This window comes from Gobio gobio, assembly GCF_949357685.1.
Source record: "Gobio gobio genome assembly, chromosome: 14".
Taxonomy (NCBI): domain Eukaryota; kingdom Metazoa; phylum Chordata; class Actinopteri; order Cypriniformes; family Gobionidae; genus Gobio; species Gobio gobio.
Genome location: NC_137107.1, coordinates 34,632,815 through 34,653,354, shown reverse-complemented (window position 1 = coordinate 34,653,354; position 20,540 = coordinate 34,632,815). Strand labels below are relative to the sequence as shown.

Genomic DNA, 20,540 nt, shown 5'->3' with positions numbered 1-20,540 from the left:
AAACATGCACATTAAAATTTGATGCATCATGTTTGGTTACACCACTGTGTATGAAATGTACTGCTTCGTAAATAAGCTTGCCTTGCTTTGCCTTATTTCTCACACAAAGTTATTATATGGCTTCAGAAGAGTTGGAATATTACACAAGATAAAAGTATAGATACTTTCATGGTGCTTTTTTCCTTTCATGTTCCACAGAAGACAGAAAGTCATGGGTTTAGAACAACAAAAAATAAATTAACTATTCCTTTAAATTCATATGATAGAGGTAAAAAGCCGTGTTTCTCATGACTCTGGGGACGGTGCAGTGAAGTGAGAGTCACTGTGTGACAGGAGGTAACACTCTGGCCCAATGTGGAGTCTTAAAACATCCAAACGCCCCTTTACCAAGACCCATGATCCACCACTGCATCAGCAAGGGGACTCAAATAGGCCATCCACACATACATAAGTCAAGTGTGTGCTCTCTCTCCAGAGAAAAAGCACACACAGTCCATATCAAGGGGACTTTATCTCCAAGGCTGTCCTTTATGAATATTTTATTTGAATACATTGGGTATGTCCTTTAGTGGGAAAAATAAATTTTTAAAGGAGCACTAAACTTCCGTTAATGGGCATAGTGACCTCTAATTACCTGTGGCATTGTAGCAAAATAACAAGACCTGTTTGGAGAGTGGACACAAGGTTAAAAATGCAGACGCGCCAAGAATTCCACAAGGGGCATACAGTATTACGACTAATTGAATCAATACAGGATCAACACAAGTTCATCTAAAATAGACAGAAACGCATAATACCTCTCACCTACTGTATCTGATTGGCAAGGTTAAGATGACCTATTGGTTTATTGTACAGGGGAGTATGGAGTGTGGACTTTAACAGTGACTTCTAGATGTACTTCTAGACGTATTTTTCTGCATTCATTTTCTCAAACTTAAAATAAAAATAAAAACTTAAGATACAAGTAAAGCTATTCAGCTCTGAGATGAATCAGAACAGTAGCAACTTATAAATAGTTTATAAATATTAATTTAATGAAATTCTAAAACTCTAATTCTAATTAAGAATTATGTGTTGAATTAATTGCAAGGCAAGACCTCATCATCTAATCATAGTTTAATCATAGTACCATGTGTGCATATTTACAGTATAATATTCAGATATATTCTATATATAAATGCATAGGATACAGATTTTTCTGACTTCATGGGTAGTGCAGTTTTTTTGTTTTTTTTATTGTTTTTTTGCAGTTAAAATCCCAGTCACTTATGGTTTCTACAGAAGCCTAAACTATTGCTTAACCTCGTGGCTGGTCTGTCGGGAAAGGTTTACATATTTTGTTAACAATATATGATCCTATGGAGAAAACAAATGATTTTACTGTCATTAAATTATTTCTTTCCTACCCCAGCTGTTGTGTTATATTTCCAAGACAACAGCTGCTGCTGGGTCAAAGGCAGACACTCTGGCACTCAAACGCCCTCTGCTAGTATGTACAGTAAGCGAGGTTTTGGATCCTAGATGCTTCTATCATCACTTCAGCAAATCAAACCAAACCTCACTGAAACATGCAAGTGATCTAACCATCTCTCTCTCATCCTCAATTCCTCTCTCGTTTCAAACCAGAAAGGGTCGAGGGTGTAATGAAAGATGCAGAGCTTTTTTATCCCTTTGAAGGGAATGTTTAAAAAGTGTGTCCTCGCTTTCTGCAACCTCCACGGCAGCAAAATATGGAGAAAGAGTACTAGAGAGAGTGGGCCGCACAGATAAAGACCAGGTGACATAAAAGCCGGGTGAGATCTGAGAAGTCGTCACGACCATCTCTTTCTGTTGTGCTTTAGCACCTTATAGGTGTTGGTAAGAAAATAATGGCAAAGTAGAGGAAATGAGAGAGAGGGATAGGTGATGATAGCAGTGTCATGGAGTGGAGTCTCACAGGACTCTTCAATAGAAGGATTACAGCGAATGAAAAGATCATGCTTGGTGCAGACTCTGGGGAAACACCAGGAAAGCACTTTTTACCCACTGTGAACAGCAGCAAGCATGCTGACAATCAGCCAAACCTCTCCTTGAGATGATATACAGCTAGAGGGTTTAAAAAGAGACCCCATCACAGCTGCCGTTAAAACAAACACATGTTCTTCCTGCTGTCATTATATTTTGTATTCATAACATGTGCCAGTGTAAATAGACTAAATATGTAGTATTAACATAATAATAATAAAACACAGAAAAATCTTTCTGCCACATCTGGAGTAGGTAGGATTTTGTAATGTTTTTCCAAGAATTCTCTTATTATTATTACAGATTAAAATAATTGTTTTCTATTTGAATATATTTAAAATGTAATGTATTCCTGTGATGGCAAAGCTGAATTTTTAGCAGCCAGTATTCAGTGTCACATGATCCTTCAGAAATCATTCTAAATATGCTGATTTGGTGCTCAAAAAACTATTATTATCTATGTTGAAATCAGTTGTGCTGATTAATATTTTTTTGGAAACTGATACCATTTTTTCAGCATTCCTTGATGAATAGAAAGTTCAAAAGAACAGTGTTTATTTGAACAGAAATCTTTTGTAACAATGTCTCTACTGTCACTTTTGATCAATTTAAATGCATCTTTGCTGAATAAAACTATTATTTATCTTAAAAAAAAAAAAAAAAATCCTGCTGACCCCCAAACTTTTGAATAGTAGTCTATAAAATGCATTTAAACAAACACATTACTAAAAAATTGTCAGGTAAAAAAACAAAAAAAACAGTGATCCAAAAAATGTGTGATGTGGCCTAAATGTCAAACCCACCTTGATCTGGAGCGCTTCCTGCCAAGTGCTGGGTTGCTGCCAAGGCGATAGGTGCTTGCACTGTAGCTTTCCTTCTCCCTCTCGTCACGCTTCCTCTCTGAAGAGCGAGCTCGCCTGTCTCTGCGGCCGGGGGAACGAGACTGAGACCTGAGCCGGGGGGGAGAGATTGGAAGGAAAGAAAGAGAAGGCACATAAAAAAAACATGGTCAGTTTAGAAATCAGCCCACACGTTAGACTCATCAATGCTGGTAAGTTAAGTGACAGTTGATGATGGTTCTCTGCTCTCCATTATCTCTTCAAACCCCTTTTGAGAGATGGAGAGAGTTTGAAAAGACAAGTAACTGAGGAGTTGAGCTCATGAACCTTGTGTCAAGGTTATTATTGTAAACAGAAACTATTACCATGAATAAAATATCAGTAAAAATGAAATGGAAATTAAACAAATAATGCAAGACTTTGTGTGGATGACATTAATACCAGGAAATATAAATTATATAGTTAAATAACAAGTTTTACTTGTGAGTGAGATTTCATTGTTAATCTTTGATAATACATTTTCTTTTGAAAACCACATATAAAATGTCCTGCCAGTATCTGATATGAATCACTGAAACAGGTGTGGTGAGAAATCACGCTTTTATCATCGACAGTCATAGACTTACACTAGACGTACACGAAAGTAATCACTGTAAACACTGCAAGACAATGAAGAAATGTTTGGGCAAATCAGTGAGCATTGTTTTCCAGTGCAAGCTGTCTGAGACTGATCTCAAACAGCACATTTTAAATGCCAAGAGTGAAGGTAGCTACAATCTACAGTTTACAATAAAGATACAATTGGCACATTTATAGTAGATTTCACTGACAGCAAGTAATAATAAAATAATAATTAATTACATTTATAAAGCGCTTTTCTAGGCACTCACTCAAAGCGCTTTTACATAGAAGGGGGAATCTCCTCAACCACCACCAATGTGCAGCATCCACCTGGATGATGCGACGTCAGCCATATTGCGCCAGTACGCCCACCACACACCAGCTGATTGGTGGAGAGGAGACTGAGGGATGATACCAATCGTGTATATATATATATATATATATATATATATATATATATATATATATATATGGGGATGATTAGGAGGCCATGATGGACAGGGGCCAATGTGCACATTTTTTTTATATTTTTTTATTTTTAAATTTTTTTTTTAAGTAGTGCATTAAGGACTGGGGCTTTCTATGTCTGCAGTCCACACAGCTTTCAAAGTATACTCAACTGAGCGCCAATGGAGGAGTCTGACACGTGAGCAGTACAATTGCTTTTCTATACTTTACAAGACATCAGAGGGCAGCACTGAGTCATGCCATTTACAGGACATTCCCTCGGAAGAATAGAAGAATAGAAGAAAAGATCCGCCATTGCATGCAAAGTTTAGAACAAGAACCAAAACAAAAAAGATGGAGGATGATAAGTTGCTTTGTTTACTGTTCTTGGAGCAGCGTGTCGTTATGTATTGCTCTTCTTTGAGTACTACACAATACATCACAACTGCGTATTGCAACCTAGTGGACTCTTACATCTCAACCTTCACCTTGTGCTAGGCTGTTGTATGCACACCGTCCATACCAGGGGTGGGCAACAGTTTTAGTCTGAGGGCCACAGTTACTTTGGCAAAGTAAACGGAGGGCCACACTTTGGACAATTGCAATTAAACATAGTTACATGATTAAATCGTACAAATTAATTAAATGCAGATATGTATAATGCTACAGTTACTTTGACTTTTACCAGCCTATTTCAAGGCCTGATATATATTTTTGCTAGGCCTGTCTGACATAGTCTACTCTAAGGTTACAATAACTGGATTTACTTAAAAGGATTAATTTACACTACCCTGCATATTGTTCAACTGTCATTCATATCAGCTGTAGCTATTCAAGATCGAAAACTATTAACAAAACTGCAAATGTATGTGTGCAGGTTACATTAACATACAGACTTCAGGCAATCTGGCTTGGAATTATCAAATTTAATTGGGGATAACTTCATCACTGAATGAAAAACATATTCATCTTATTTCACTTGTTATTATTCCTTTTTTTGTCATTTCTTTTTTTAACATATGTTGTTTAAATCTTTTATAAAATAGAACACAATTTAAGTGCAGATCAACTTCATCACACGTATGTTTGCTTGAAAGAATTAACAACATGGAATAGTCCTATGCGTCTCACAAAATGTAAATTTGATGTAGCTGTAATCTGTATCATCATCACCACCTACAGGACATGCATAAGAAATAGCAACATGAAACTGAACAATGTTGTTTAACTTTATACCATTAATGATCAATACACACTGATAACTAGCTTAATAAAAAGATAAGCCAGCGTCCCCAGTGAGTTTTTTCAAGGCGATTCCTATTTTAGATTGTTCCCCCTTAATGTTTCCATGGCGATGCGTCATATTTGTCACGTGACACCGCACCCACAATAACACTATTACGGGCGTTACAGATGCATCGCTTTTATTCCGAGAATCAGGGTCATCAGTTTCTCCCGAAATACTTGCAAGAAAGTGGCCGGTGAACTGTAACAAGAATAGAGTAGACTTAATAGTTACTTCCACTATGTTTGTCTGATATAATATCACTTCGGAAAAATTATATTTGAATAGATTGTTATTGCTGCTTCCACAGACATCAGTGTGTATTTTACAAACTCTAAATGTATTGTTTTACTCGTGCTAATGTGTATTGAAATGTCTGAAACCTAAAATAAACATTATGAGGTAGGAAAAAACTGCATAGTTGTGATATATGACAGCGCTGACGCTGAGCTCGTCCGTCTCTGGCTCAGCGCCAAGCCGCCAACCAACGCGCAACAGCACAGTTTGAATCCGGTGTTCTGTCGATTTGTCCTACCTTGTCAGATTTTGCTACCTCCCATTAAAACAGTAACGTTAGGTAGCACGATTCGACAGCAAAAAATGCTGCCTATCAGATTGTGCTACCAGCATCATATTCATCTGATTTGAGGCTTTATTAATATCCATACCTACTCCTACCCTGAACCTACCCTTAAAACTATGTAAATATTTTAAATAAATAAATATTAAATATGGATGTAAAATGCTTCTTATCAGATTGTGCTACCAGAATCATATTAATGTGATTTGCTTCATTAATATCCATTAATATCCATACCTACCCCTATCCCTACCCTAAACCTACCCTTAAAATGTAAATATAAAAAATAAAAAATATTGATGTGGGCATGCGCAGTAAGCCTTGGTAGGACAATCTGACGGGTAGGATGAAATGTCAGGACACCGGCAGTCATGCGACGTCACTGAACATTCTAAATAGCATGTGGGACCGTCTCAGGGGCACAGAAGTAAAAATCCCATATATGCGACCATAACGATCATAAGCTTAAACATTTCATTTGTAATCCTGAATACAAAAATTCAACTTTCATCCAAATTGCCAGCACATCGAGCGCATCGCGGGGGCCGGATTGAAGCACTATGCGGGCCGGATCCGGCCCCCGGGCCGTATATTGCCCATGTATGGTCCATACAGACACAAAAATTGGGCTGCAAGCAGTAGGTGTGCGGATATCCGTGGACCCTCTTAAAGGGATGGTTCACCCAAAAATAGTCATCATTTACTCACCCTCAAGTCGCCAAACCTGTGTGAACTTCATTACTCTGCTAAACACAAAATATGATAGTTGACGGGCCCCATTGACTTCCATGGCATAAAAAAAATACCATGGAAGTAAATGGGGCCCATCAACTGTTTGGTTACCCATATTCTTCAAAATATCTTTAGAAATTCATACAGGTTTGGAACCACATGAGGGTGAGAAACCGATGACAGATTTTAAATTTTTTAGGTGAACTATCCCTTTAATGACGGAAATTATGTCACACGGACAGTGTGCGGACTATCGCGGTGTGTGTATATGTATATGTATATATATATGTATATGTATATGTGTATATATGTATATGTATATGTATATATATATATGTATATGTATATGTATATGTATATGTATATATATATATGTATATATATATATGTATATATATATATATATATATATATATATATATATATATATATATATATATATATATATATATATATATATATATATATATATATATATATATATATATATATATATATATATATATATATATATATATATAAAAAAAAAGCAAAAACTAGTGATTTAAAAAAAGTATTGCATATTATAAACATTAATTAAATGTTTTAATTTGCTGCAGAACACGGCCGTATAGTTAATGTTCAATAACAGTACAAAATGAGCCTCACTGAACCTTGGAAAATCCAATCTAATGTTGACGAACACATTCCTGTAACAAAATGGATGGGCCGTTATTATAGGTGTGCGTGGGTTGAAATGTAATCACACATGTATAGACCCACACAGAAGGATAATGCGAATTAAAATAAATACCTTGTATGCACACACACCCTTTAAACTAAGAATGTACTGAAAAGTAGAAAAGCAATTAAAATGTGGGGGTCGGGAACAGAGAGAGAATTTTTTTTTTTATACAGACACAAAGAAGAAAAACAGACATTAAATCTAATCATTAATAATCTGATGCAGGGGCGTTAAAGATATTATTTGATGAAGAGGAAACTACTTTCCCCCATAATACATTTGTCTTAATTTATTATAATTGGGACTAGGGTGAATTACATTTTTCTTTCCCTTTTCCGCTACACTGGACAGATATACTCATTACGGATAAATGTTAGCCTGGTCTCTGGTGTTGATGTGCCGGCTGGAAACGAGAGATGTCAGGTGTCAGGAGGCAGCAAATAAAAATGAGTGAGTAGCTTAAATACTGACACCGTTATTATTAGCGCTGACAAAAATTAGAGGCACAACACAGGCCATGTTTGATGTCAGAAAACAGGAGCTTTATCATTACTTCAGGCCCTAGTATTACTAATTTAATGTCCATGCTCAGTGTCAGAGTCACCGACTGAGATATGGGGCTTGTTATTAATGAAAGCTATAATAAAAAAAACCCAGACACATCGGGCTCAGGTTTGTACTAATGTTTGTTTTAAACCACTTATTAAAGCTGCATCCAAAGCAGTTTCTGGTTTCTTTGTTGTATTATAATTATGATGAAATAAAAGCTTAAGCTAGATACTTCACTAAATAAGGTAAACTGACGCAAAATCATTGCTGTAGTCACTATTAAAAAGATAAAATGGTGTTAAAGTTAAAACAGCCATTTCACTGTAATCTTACTAGGCATTTAGAAGACTTTTCTCCTACCTTGATTTGCATTTGGTGAAATAAAAGTAATTAAAACATCTGTTTTTTTATACACATATATTAAAAAGTTTGGAGTAAGACATTTTTTTTAACACTTTTGAATTCAGCAAAGATGCAATACATTGAGCAAAAGTGACATTAATGTATTGTTTCTATTTCAATCTGACTGACCCCAAACTTTTGAACGGTAGTGTATATCCAATATAAAAAATAAATAAAAACACACATACATTTGTTGATGTATGGTTTGTTAGGATAGGACAATATTTGGCCGAGATACAACTATTTGAAAATGTGGAATCTGAGGGTGCAAAAAAATCGAAATATTGAGAAGTCCTTAGCAAGGCATACTACTACTAATAAATTTGTAATATATTTACTGTAGGAAATTTACACAATATCTATATGGAACATATTTACTTAATATCCTAATGATTTTGTGCATTAAAAAAAAACACACACACACTCACACTCTCACTCAACAACAATTAAATTGAAAATATTACAATGATACCATCACTGTCGGTTAGATTTTAAAACAATTTCTACCCATGCAAGTCAAAAGGTGATTTTCAAAATCTACAGAACAGTTTAAATTGAATCTGTAGTACATTAAGAAATGTAATACTTGAAGGGTATCAGAAAAAAAATCAGTTCTACACCTAAAAACACTCTTTAAAAACCTGCTTCCTAGTATTTGAAAACTTGACGTACTATAGCTCTTTACCTCAGTATTCTCATGCCTACATGATAAATAGTTTATTAAATTCCTCTCGAGCTAAAAATAAGCTCGCAAAGAATGGCAAATTACTGGGGAAGAATACAAAAGGTGACAGCTGAACACATTTAATAGTAATTTTCTTTGCTAAAGTGGCGATGCTCAGACACTCTTGACCAGGACTCAGTCCAAACACGAGCTGACCTGCTGTAAAACAAACACTCATGGTCTGAAGCCCCTCCAACACTCGACAGCAATCAGGGAACAAGGTCAAAACCACAGGGTCACATATCTGGCTTGAGAAACGTACGTGTCCAGGCCTGCTAATGACATGGTTGTGGAGGGAAATGACAGACAGGGTGAGTGTAGACCAAGGTGTAGTGCCACTACAGACGCTTTCATTATCTCAGGTCATCTGAGGATTAATGGGAAAGGGCAACACTAGAAAGCCATGATGGAGCCATACCCGATGAGAAATTAACTTGGATGTGGGACGATCTGGATTAGAAGAAGATGGGATTGTCATCTAATGCAGACGCTGCAGTCTGCACAGCGGTGCGAAGCCTATGGAGTAAGCGGATGAACTGCAGTTCAATAACAGAGGAATAAGAAAACCATCAGGGATAGGAAGCTGGAGAACATGGCTAAGGCCAAGGCGATATCTACAGAGCCCCACAGGGGCTCAGCCAAACTAGATTAGTAGTCTAAGAAGAGCTTCTGCCCAAAACCATCTCAATCTCTCTTTTACACAGACAGATTTACTACATACATACACACACACACACACACACAAACATAAACATTATATATATATATATATATATATATATATATATACATAATTTTCTTATCTGGTATTAGAGGAAACCGTTTTACTCCTTACAATATTTCACCTAGCAGGTTCATCTGAGTTATAGCCATACTTTTTGCCCTTATTTGGCAAATTTGCATGGAAATATAACCAAGGAAAAGAGCCAGAGAGTGTGAGAAATGGAGAGAGAGTGAGAGAGAGAGAGACAGTGAGACTTTTTACACAGTGTAAGTGATTTAAATCCTGGGGCCGAAATGATTTAATCTCTAGAAATTATATTATGGCATGTCAGGACGGTCGTGATGAGGGGACTGTAATTACTGCAACTTCAGCCCCGGATAATGACAAATCAGTCTTGATTTCCAATAAAGAAGACAAATTAAAAAATGAGGGCGGCTGAGGGGTGAACAAAAGTTTAGAGGTGGGCTATTTGGGGACAAAACTTTTGACAAGCCACTCTCCCCACGTGTTTTTACTGAATACAGATGCAGGAAAAAGTATGTGAACCCTTGGCTTTACCCTTGATTTCTGCATATACTGGTCATTAGTTTTTAGACATTCCTCCTAAATTCTTCCAGAAATCCTATGTGAAAATCTGATCTGCAATTAGAGAAATTGTTTGGTGAACACTGAGACCCTACATAGTTCACCCAAAAAAGGAAAATTATGTCAATTTAACAAAACTATATCCTCATATTGTTCCAAACTAGTATGACTTTCTAATCTTTTGATAAACATAAAATACATAGAAGTCAATGGTAATAAAGAGCTTGGTAACCAGTTTTTTTATTCAAAATATATTTTGTGTACTGAATAATAATAAAAAAAAGAAATCAGGTTTGGAACAACACGAGGGTGAGTAAATGATACCAGAATTCAATAAAACGCCTCATTGTTTGTGTTCAAGTAGATTGTGTTTGTCTATAGTTGTGACAAGATCAGATCACATTTTAGGGCCAATTTATTCAGAAACCCACAGTAAACCCCAGGGATCACATACTTTTTAATAAGTAAAATTTTCTAAAATTCATTCCAACTTTTAAGCCCTAAAACCACATTTTACATTTAACTTAAAAGGCCACTTAGATTAACACATTTTGGATGGATGAAAAGATGGAAAAGGCAGTTTAAAAACATAATTACGTTTCAGTAAATGTAGCCAGAGGCATGGGGCATTAGCAATTAACAAGCTCTTTTTAAAAGTTTAAATCGTTCATGGAAACATGTTACCCCAGCGGATACCTGGATCTCCTGAAGGTGCGGTAGGCACTGGGCAAAGAGTGCTTGGTTTTGGATTTGGATCTGGAACGTGAGCGGGACCTGGACCGAGACCTTCTCTTGTGTTTCTTCTTCCTCTTGTCCCGTTCTCGATCTCTATCCCGGTCCCTTTCGGGCCCACGAGAGGTAGACGAGGCGGAAGAGGTGGTCACATGAGAAGCAGGGGTGTTTGCGCTCCTCGATAGTGCGTTTTCCAGGGGCTGATAGTCAAAGCCTGGTATACGAGAAGCGTATTGAGGGATACCGCTCATGTGAAGGGTCGACACCAATGGCTGTAGAGACACAACACAGGAAGAGGGATTAGACACACGAGACCTGAAGCGCAACCCAGATGGGCACATGAAAGAAAACTGGAATTTTAATAAGCAAAATCCAATCAGGCTGCTTTCTCTGGACAAAATTGAGATGAAAGGTGGTCCCAATGGCTTTCTAAATTTGCGCATCTGCCCCAATCAATAGAGCCACAACTGGCTTTGAGTGGTCTCGGGGACCGTATCCAATTTAGAAAGGTTTTCACCATCAGTGTATATCTCCATGTGAAAGGAAGCAGTGTTAGTATGTATGTGGACGGCTCCCCAGAGCCATGTCCGAGTCTTTTTTCTCAGGTCCTAATAGCTCCTCTTCACTCCTTCCACCCCAGAAATAGCGCTAATTAAAAATACTGGTTGTTTCTCAGTATAATACGGGTCTGGCAGAAACATAATTGGCCTTTCTCTTCAATCGTAATCACTTCAATATGTGTCTGTCTGGTTAAATGTGATCCCCTCTGCTGTTGGATTCACATCAGAAATGGAATTTCATCAATCAGCGTTGCAGCTCATGCCGTCAAAACCACATCTGCGGGTCTCGGTTCATCACACGCGAGGAAATAAAAAGTCAATTTTATCACAAGGCAGAAAAGACGAGAGAAGACAGTGTGCGCTGTGCTCAATAAAGTCAGGCTCAAAATTGAAGGGCTACAGGTAATTATATTAAAAAAAAAAACAGTTCTGGAGCACTGAACCAGAACGCAATATCATCCTAAATTATTTTTACATGTGCCCCAATTAATCTCAAAATAGTGTTCTTCTCTCTATCTCGCATGGGAACGTCTCTTATGTAAAAGATAGCGCTGCTCAGGGCAAAAGGGTGCTGAAATAGGTGGTGTAGATGGGAGATTACAAAGTGTATTCAATTTGATAACACCCTAGCTGGAGTTACATAATGGGATGCAGGGTTGGGTTTGATTTCAAGGGTTGACATTTGGCTAGATAATCCCCAAAGGAGAGTGTGGCACGAGTGTCTGGCCTCTCATTTCTGTTTTCGAGAGATAGGGACAATGTGTCCTCTGAAATATCTTTAGAGTCCATGTAATCGGGCAGGTGTAAATTTATTTTTATATTTTAAGAAAAAAAATTGGTTGCTAGTGCATTGCGATGCTGTTGCTAGGGTGTCCAAGTCAAAGGAGGAATGCCTCTATGATATTGGTTACAGGTTTGGGTGTCACCTTTAATGCAAATTTTGGGATTTTTCAACTATTTTATTGTTTAGCATGCTTTTAATTTCTTCGAAAAATAATAACACAACATGCCGCATGATTTGAGCAAAAACGTCATAGGACAGATTGCATAAGAATAACTTAAGAAGTTTAATACTTAGGGTTAGGGGTTTGTTAAAATCCATAACTCAAGGTATGAGCGATTGCAATGCCTTCCTTATTAAGTACCACTAATACACACTCACAGAGAGGAGTTGAGAATGCCAGGTCAGCGAAGTTAGAGCACTTAGTCATTGCGCATGTTAATAAGGAGAAAGTATTTGTCTAAATCCCTACTGTACGGAAACCAGCTGCTGTTCCACTATTGGAACTCTATTAAGAAGTCCAAGTGAAAGGGAGAGAGTGAGAAAGATTGAGTGGCAAGGCAAACGGCAAGGTCTAACCCTCTCATTTCTTTCGTAAACGTTTTTATTTAGGTGCTTCACACACAAACATGGCACAAATCGCTAACCAATTGATTGCTAAAATGCTGAGAAATGTTCACAAAAGATAAATTATATATATATATAGAGAGAGGCAGACAATAAGACACTCTAACAGAGGGCATAGTTGAAGCTTCTAAGGGGTTGTGAAGTAAATGGAATGAGATGGTACCTAGAACAACAAAGAGCAAATATACAAAGTCATTAAAACCCTGATGCTAAAATCATCTGCTCCGCCTGCAGCAAAAAATGCGCAGCATATTCATCTGTTCATCATACTTAGAGAAATATATAGAGAAAAACAAACGTAAACGGGGTAAATTGCTGCTATTTAGTTCACATTCTCCAGAGACACTACCAGAAAGCAAAGTTTTTACCAAAGTAGGTTTTTTTTTTTTTTTAAACCATCTCTACTGGATCGATGTTTGGGATGACAGCTTGTAGAAAAGTCATGGAGGAAGTGCCTCAGGTGGTAGTGTGCAATTACAGCCAGAAGCCATTTTCGTGTATATATTTTTCACAGAAAAGACATACACTCCAGGTCACAAAGGGCAGGAAAGCATCATCAGAGGAGAGTCAGTAGATCCATCTTACTCAACTTTTGACACGATCACCTCAATCATACAGATTTTCCCCCAAACATTGACTGCACAAGGCAGATTTGGCGTGTGTTATGAGAGCCATTTAAATGCATGAGCAGCAGCACAACACTCTGGATAGTCAATCCCTCTCTCTCTCCTAAAGCCAGCAAAAGTAGACACCTTTTTCATTCAAATAAATGACACCTAGAATTAATCTCTTTGATCTTCGCCACAGTTTACTTCGCTCTCCCGGGATTCCTCGGATACTGAGGCACAGTGACTCTGGCAAAGACATCGAGCTGACACTCAGCGCTACGCTAATTAGTTTGGGCTTCCTGGAACTAACCATTATTTACGATTCTCTTTAGCTTCTCTAAATGAAAGGCTATTGTTTTTCTAATTTTCTAAGGAGCAGCTGGTGAGTTTGGAGTTTAGGACAATTGTTCCAAAGGTACTTCAGGGAAACGGGAGTAGAGTTTGTTTACCATTTCTCTCTGCGTACAATATGTCACATCTAATGGGAGTCTAAAAAGCTATTATCTCCGTAATTACGAAAGAATGGTCTTCATATTTACTTCCAGAATTTTCTTTGCCGACAAGGAAAAAGTTTTTCCTCTAAAACACAAACTCAGCATTTTTATGTGCATGATCTCTAAACCATGGTAGTAAATCTTTGAAGCATTTTTAACATTGTTGCAACTCCACTAAAAGGATTGTTGTGGTGGTCTTGGGGACCATGGGGAAGCTTTAATCTTGACATTAGTTTGAAGCATTAGGACACTTTCTTCCCACAGGATCTCTGATTGAGATCAGCTAACGATGAAGGGATTTTAAAGATTCTGATAGCCGCAGTGTGCATTCTTACTGCTCTGTGCCCACGAATAAGTACCTGCCAAATCGCTTGACATCCACTGGACAGTGAAAATGCAAAACTAAATAAAAGCTGCTGGAAGAAGTATGATTTATGAGAGTTGGAAGAGAAGAGAAGTAGTAAGCAGTTGAAAGGAAGCGGTAAAGCCATTGTATCATGTTGGATGGCAAATGAGGAATTATGGGGAAAAAATGACTAAGAGGTTCAGAGTAAATAAACCAGTCTCCGGCATGATGACTACGATTTTTCAAATATTCCTCTTTAATAATTGGTTAATCGACACGTCATCCTTAATAAACCCGTCTCCGGCGTGATGACACCGATATTTTGAATTGCTGCGTGTAAAAATATGGGTTAATATGCATTAGTCTGAACAAACCAACTGATGCGCTGGAAATGCAATTTCACTCTTTGACAGTAGATGGCGCTTATGGAACAGCAGAAATATATTGGTTTCCCCGGTAACCTCTGTAAACTGTGCTTAAAAACACTACTTTATTAAGTGTTTTTCGTTGGAACTTTGATAAACCAATTTTTATGTAGCTCAACACTGAGCCAAGCATCACTGAATTTGCACTTCCCTGGCACTAAAAGCTCCCCGTTATGTGCTCATTATGCAGAGTTGCCTGCATGGGGTCACAAAATCCACCCGCTCACACAGCATTTTTCAGGTTTTTCCCGCTTCCTCCCCAATCAGTAGCGCTGTTTTTTTTCTGGCTTTGGCAGCGCATAAAGGCCCATTTTTGTAATAGCACCATGCTACTCTAACAAAATGTAGTTCACGCTTAATTCAAGCACTTTCAAGGACCTATGTTTGTTTTCAAAGACTATCCAGGCCTTGAATCCATGTGTCTGAAATTCAAGGACTTTCAAGAAGCATGGGAACCCTGAATGTATGATAATTTAAATGAGCTGATGATATCTCCGTTTTCTCCAGAGCGGCTGTACAGCCGAATCAAATTCTGTTGCATTATTTTCCTGTTTAACACTGTGAAGCTGCTTTGAAACAATCTGCATTGTAAAAGGCGCTATATAAATAAAGTTGAATTGACTTAAATTCCTTTAGTCCATGCAAACAATGCAAGCTGGTCACAATTTTCAGTTTAATCATTTGAGTGATGCAGCATATCCTGTCTTTAATAAAAGAGATGCATGGAAAAAGTATGTGAACCCTATATGTAAAGTATGTGATTTAACTGGATTTTTGTTATAAAAAGTCATAAATAATAGACAAATAGTCTACTTAAGCAAATAACACATAAACAAACATACATTTTTGTGTCTCTATTGAATACACCGTGAAAATGTTCACATTGCAGGGAGGAAAAAGTTCACATTGCAGGGAGGAAAAAGTATGTGAACACCAACAGTAGGCTAATGACTTCATTAGCCTACTGTCAACTAACCTTGAGTTCAATTAATGAGTCAATATTGGAGGTCTGTTGCCCCGTTCTTAAATTGGAATTTTGGGTTTGCTAATCACTAAAAGCACTGCCTTATGTGAACCATACCACAAGCAAAAGAGTGCTGCGAACATCTAAGATTGAGAACTGTTGACTTGCATAAAGCTGAAAGGGGTCTCTAAGGGCGTTTTTTAGATCTGTAGTTCGTTTGCTTTGTTTCCAAAAGAGGGACTTAATTTGTTACAATGTTGCATTTTCTTTTTGGTTCGGTTAGCTTTCACAAGGCAACATTTCAAAACAAACCAAAATGTGTTTATGCAAGTCACATGCGAGTAAAACTGTCATCTTATTGGTCAGTTGGCCTCTGCGCCATCCATCAAGTTGATTGACAAGTTCGCTCCACAAGCTTATTATGTAACTGTCAACAGACACACATGCAAACCAGGGATGGAAATTAAATTTTTTGTCCACCGGCCACTGTGGCTGGTGGATTTCAAAATCTACCAGCCACTCAATGTTTTTACCAGCCATTTCTTGTTTTTAACAGACAATGTGTAACTGCATGTGAAAATTAATACTACAAGCTCTACAATACTTCAGCAGTTTATTTAATCTCAAGTCTCAATGAAATACTGGCATTTTCTCTTTCTCTCTTATACACACACAAACCATGAACTGATATTAATTTCATTAAATGAGTAGGGCAGATTAATGGATGTGGCATTTGGATGATTCGTGGTCTTTTATGGCTTCCAGTTTTAGGTTTTTAGTCCCAACAATGAAACTATTAGATTTGGCATCTTCTGAAGCGTGTTGACGACATACTAGGGTTGCCACCTTCAGTGTGGCAAAATAAGGGACACCCATTCACGACAATGTAACATTTTTATATTATTTTACATTTGATTATTTAATTTATTTCTAAAGCCTATTTGGTGCACTTTAAAGGGATAGTTCACCCAAAACTAAAACATTCTGTCATCATTTACTCTCCCTCATGATGTTCCAAACCTGTATGAGTTTCTTTGTTCTGCTGAACACAAAAGAAGATATTTTGCTGAAAGTTTGTACCCAGGCTGCTTTGGGGGCACCAATGACTTCCATAGTAGGAATGAATCTTCCAATGTGTTCAACATAACAAAGAAATGTGTACATGTTTGGAACAACTTGAGGGTGAGTAAATGATGACAGAATTTTCATTTTTGGGTGAACTGTCCCTTTAAGCAGTCATTCTGAACCACTAATCACTTTTTTGACAATTCTGAAATTCAAAATTGTTAAATTTTGTATTAATTTACTTAAATTTTGACTGTTATGTAATTATTTGTCCAATTTTTATCTAAATATTCTTTTAATAAAGGGCAAACTTTATATGGCAGGATTATTTATTATGTATGATTAAAATTATACATTAATAATAACATTAATTAGGCTATAATCTATTAATTAACCGGTCTAAAAATATATAATAATTCTGTCTGCCAAGCTCTGATAATGTATGGAATATTATATAAATATATTATCCATTTAAAAAAACAATAGACCTATACCTTGTAACAAGTACAATTCGGTGCTGCTCCTTTAAGGGGGAAGGCACTTATTTTACTCACTCGCTGAGTGGGCAGTCCTTAGATGGAGCACGAGCTGTGAGCTGCATGTATGCTTTATATATTTCTGTTGCTCTTTATCGTTTATTTTTCCATTCAATAACGCTGTTGTCAGTGAAGTGTTGCAAACTAACGTTACCCCATTAGTGCATGGGAATGGCGCTGATAATAAACCCCATGTGAAACGTCAGATAGCCTGCCTACGTGAGTTTTGCTTGCACTTGGCTGAAGCCATTCGGTCCAGCTATCCGGTCTCTCTCTGTGTCACTGCTGCTGCTTTAAGTCAGTCAGTCTGAGCAACTGAAATGCTTCTCATAAAGTGTGCAGTTCGCCTGAGGTTCATCACGAGTTACTGGACAGACCCATTGATACCTTTTTTTCTATTCAGCTCTATATCTGGAGATCCTCTTGCGTTCAAACGGTGGATGCGACGCGAGCTCGATATGTCTTTAAAAAACCGCGCACGTTTCCAGCGCATGTTCTCGGGACTCCGCCGCTATGGCAATAAAGCCGCTTAACGCAACCACGCGCAAATTAACTTCTCTACTGCATATTGTGAATTTGATTTGTAACGGCACATTTCTTTTTGAAGGTGTGACTCCTCTAAAAGTGTCCGCCGTCCAGCTGAAACAGTCGGCTATGCTATTTTTATTTACCCGCCACGGTGGCCGGTAGGTGAAGCGAATCTACCCGCCACAACACAAAATCACCCGCATTTGGCTGGTGGCGGGTGCTAATTTCCATCCCTGATGCAAACACTATACGAATGTAGCCATCATTCCCCCATTATTATATAGCCTATATAACTTCAGCTAGAGCGGGAAGCAAGGCTTTTTCAAAGACACAACATTTGCCGCTATGAATTATGATACCGCTTGGTTCATTGGTCCGTTGGTTCAGATTGCTTTCTCACCTCAACCGAACCGCTCCAGAGTTCGTTTACAATGGGGCCCAAGACCACCTCATTCAAGAGATCTTGGAGCGATTGTTTTGGCACGAATCCAAGCGTGATTGCAGTGTTCATATATGCCTAAATTAACCGAACTAAGCATGAAGGCACCAGGTTCCGAAACCAACGCTCCAAGATTAATTACTTTTCGAAAAAAAACAGCATCTAGATGTTCCAACGTTCTACTGTGCAAAATATTCTGTGGACAGATAAAACTCAAGTTGAGTTGTTTGGGAAAGACAACAACACTATGTGGTTAGAAAAAAGGCATAGCACAGCAGTGAAGGGGCCATCATGGATTTGGGCTGCTTCATTGCCTCAGGGTCTGAACAGATCACTATCGTCAATGGAGAAATGAATTCCCAAGTTTATAAGGACATACTGTGAGAGAATGTAAGGTCATCTGACCGCCAACTGAAGCTCAAAGTGCAGGAGTAAAAAAGAAAGCCTTCAACAGAAGACTCTTGACCTCAGCCTGATTGATATGCTTGACTGTGTCCTCAAGAGAGTGATTTATACAAGACATTCCAAGAATACTGCTGAACCGAAATGGTTTAGTAAAAAGTAATTGCAAAATTTCTCTTGAAGTTTGCGCACGTTTCATCAACAATGGCAAGAAACATTTGATGGAGGTTATTCCTTCCAAAAGAGGATCAACATGTTTTTAAATCTGATGGCTTGAATACTTTTTCCACCCTGCGCTGTAAACATTATGTTCAACAAAGACACAAAAATACATTATTTCTAGTGTTATTTGTAGAAGAATATGTTTTATCTATTGAATGCATTTTCTATTTATGAAGGGTGCACATACTATTTACCAGTAACTGTATTACATCAAGTCTTCATCCTAAATAATAATAATAATAATAATACAAATAAAAAGGTTTTAAAAGTGAGAGATTACAAGTTACAAATTCCCATCAAATACGGATATACTGAACATCTGCGCTTTAAATCTAAAAAGCTGCATTTCAACAAGTCAAGATGACAATTCAGTCCTGTCTTCTGGTCAATAATGGTGGATGAGCAGTGAATGACAGATGTTTTCATATTAATCAAGTAAACAATGAATAATCTAAAAACCGGCTAGTCATTATGAACAATCCATGAATGTTTCAATGCTGGTGGAGCTCTTATCTTCAGAGGGTTAGAAATACCGCTTTTAAGTCCAAATAAATGGCTTGTTTTTCTGCCGTATGCCAATATGATGAATAGACATCTGTCAGAAGCTGCCTGATAGAGTAACAGCAACATAAGGGGTTCATAGCCAAATTCTGGAAGGTTCCCACCAGGGAAGTGAACTATAAAAGAAACACACTGATTATTTAATTGACGGGCAATCATGAAGGGAACTATTTTAACAATGAAATGCTGAGAAGCAAATTTGTTAGGAAAAAAAGAAGAAAAAACTTGAAATGACATGAAATTATATGGAACAAAGCGAAAGATTCAGCCATTCAAAAAGGAACCAAACGAACACACAAAAAAAATTTTTTTTAAAGGGATACAATAGTTATTTCAATAATGAAAATTCTGTCCTCATTTATTCCCTCATGTCATTCCAAACCTTGGTAACACTTTACAATAAAGGTTGTATTAGTTAACATTAGTTAATGCATTAGTTAACATGAACTAACCATGAACAACTCCTATTCAGCATTAGTTCATCTTTGTTAACGTAAGTTCATAAAAATCCAGCTGTTCATGATGGTTTGTTCATGTTAGTTCACAGTGCATTAACTAATGTTAGCAAGATTTTAATAATGCATTAGTAAATTTTGAAATTAACATTAACAAAGATGAATAAATGGTTTATAAGTGCAGTTCATTATTAGTTCATGTTAACTAATGTAGTTAACTAATGAACCTTATTGTAAAGTGTTACCCAAACATTTCATCTGTGTAACAACAAAATATATTTGAAGTGTTTTTGTCCATACAATGAAAGTCAATGAGGTCCAAAAAAGGGGTGAAGTTAGTAATTACATTTTTAAAATAACGATGACAAAATTCTACATTGAAATTTCACAATTCTCAATACCAATATTGATACAACTGCAAACACTTATACTAGCCTAACAAATATAAGTAAAATGTTCTCAAGCTTATCAAAGACTAGTTAACAGTCAGTAATAAAATAAGAACAAAAAAACTTTACGAGCTAAAGGTCAAATAATTACAAGAGATAAAAAAAAAAGAAAAGAAAAAGAAAAAAAACA

General features: G+C 37.1%; 1 protein-coding gene across 2 annotated transcripts in view; it reads right to left on the bottom strand.

The window, feature by feature from the left end:
* The window catches only part of sfswap (splicing factor SWAP), a 118,932-nt gene that overhangs the window by 8,049 nt on the left and 90,343 nt on the right, over positions 1–20,540 (bottom strand). The window contains exons 14-15 of one of the 2 annotated variants that reach the window (XM_079835320.1): positions 10,901–11,220; positions 2,808–2,954 (exon numbers count right to left, since the gene is read on the bottom strand). In XM_079835320.1, the coding sequence (XP_079691446.1) occupies positions 2,808–2,954; positions 10,901–11,220 (467 nt within the window). The remainder of the gene's footprint in view (positions 1–2,807; positions 2,955–10,900; positions 11,221–20,540) is intronic. The other variant, XM_079835321.1, reaches the window with a different exon arrangement.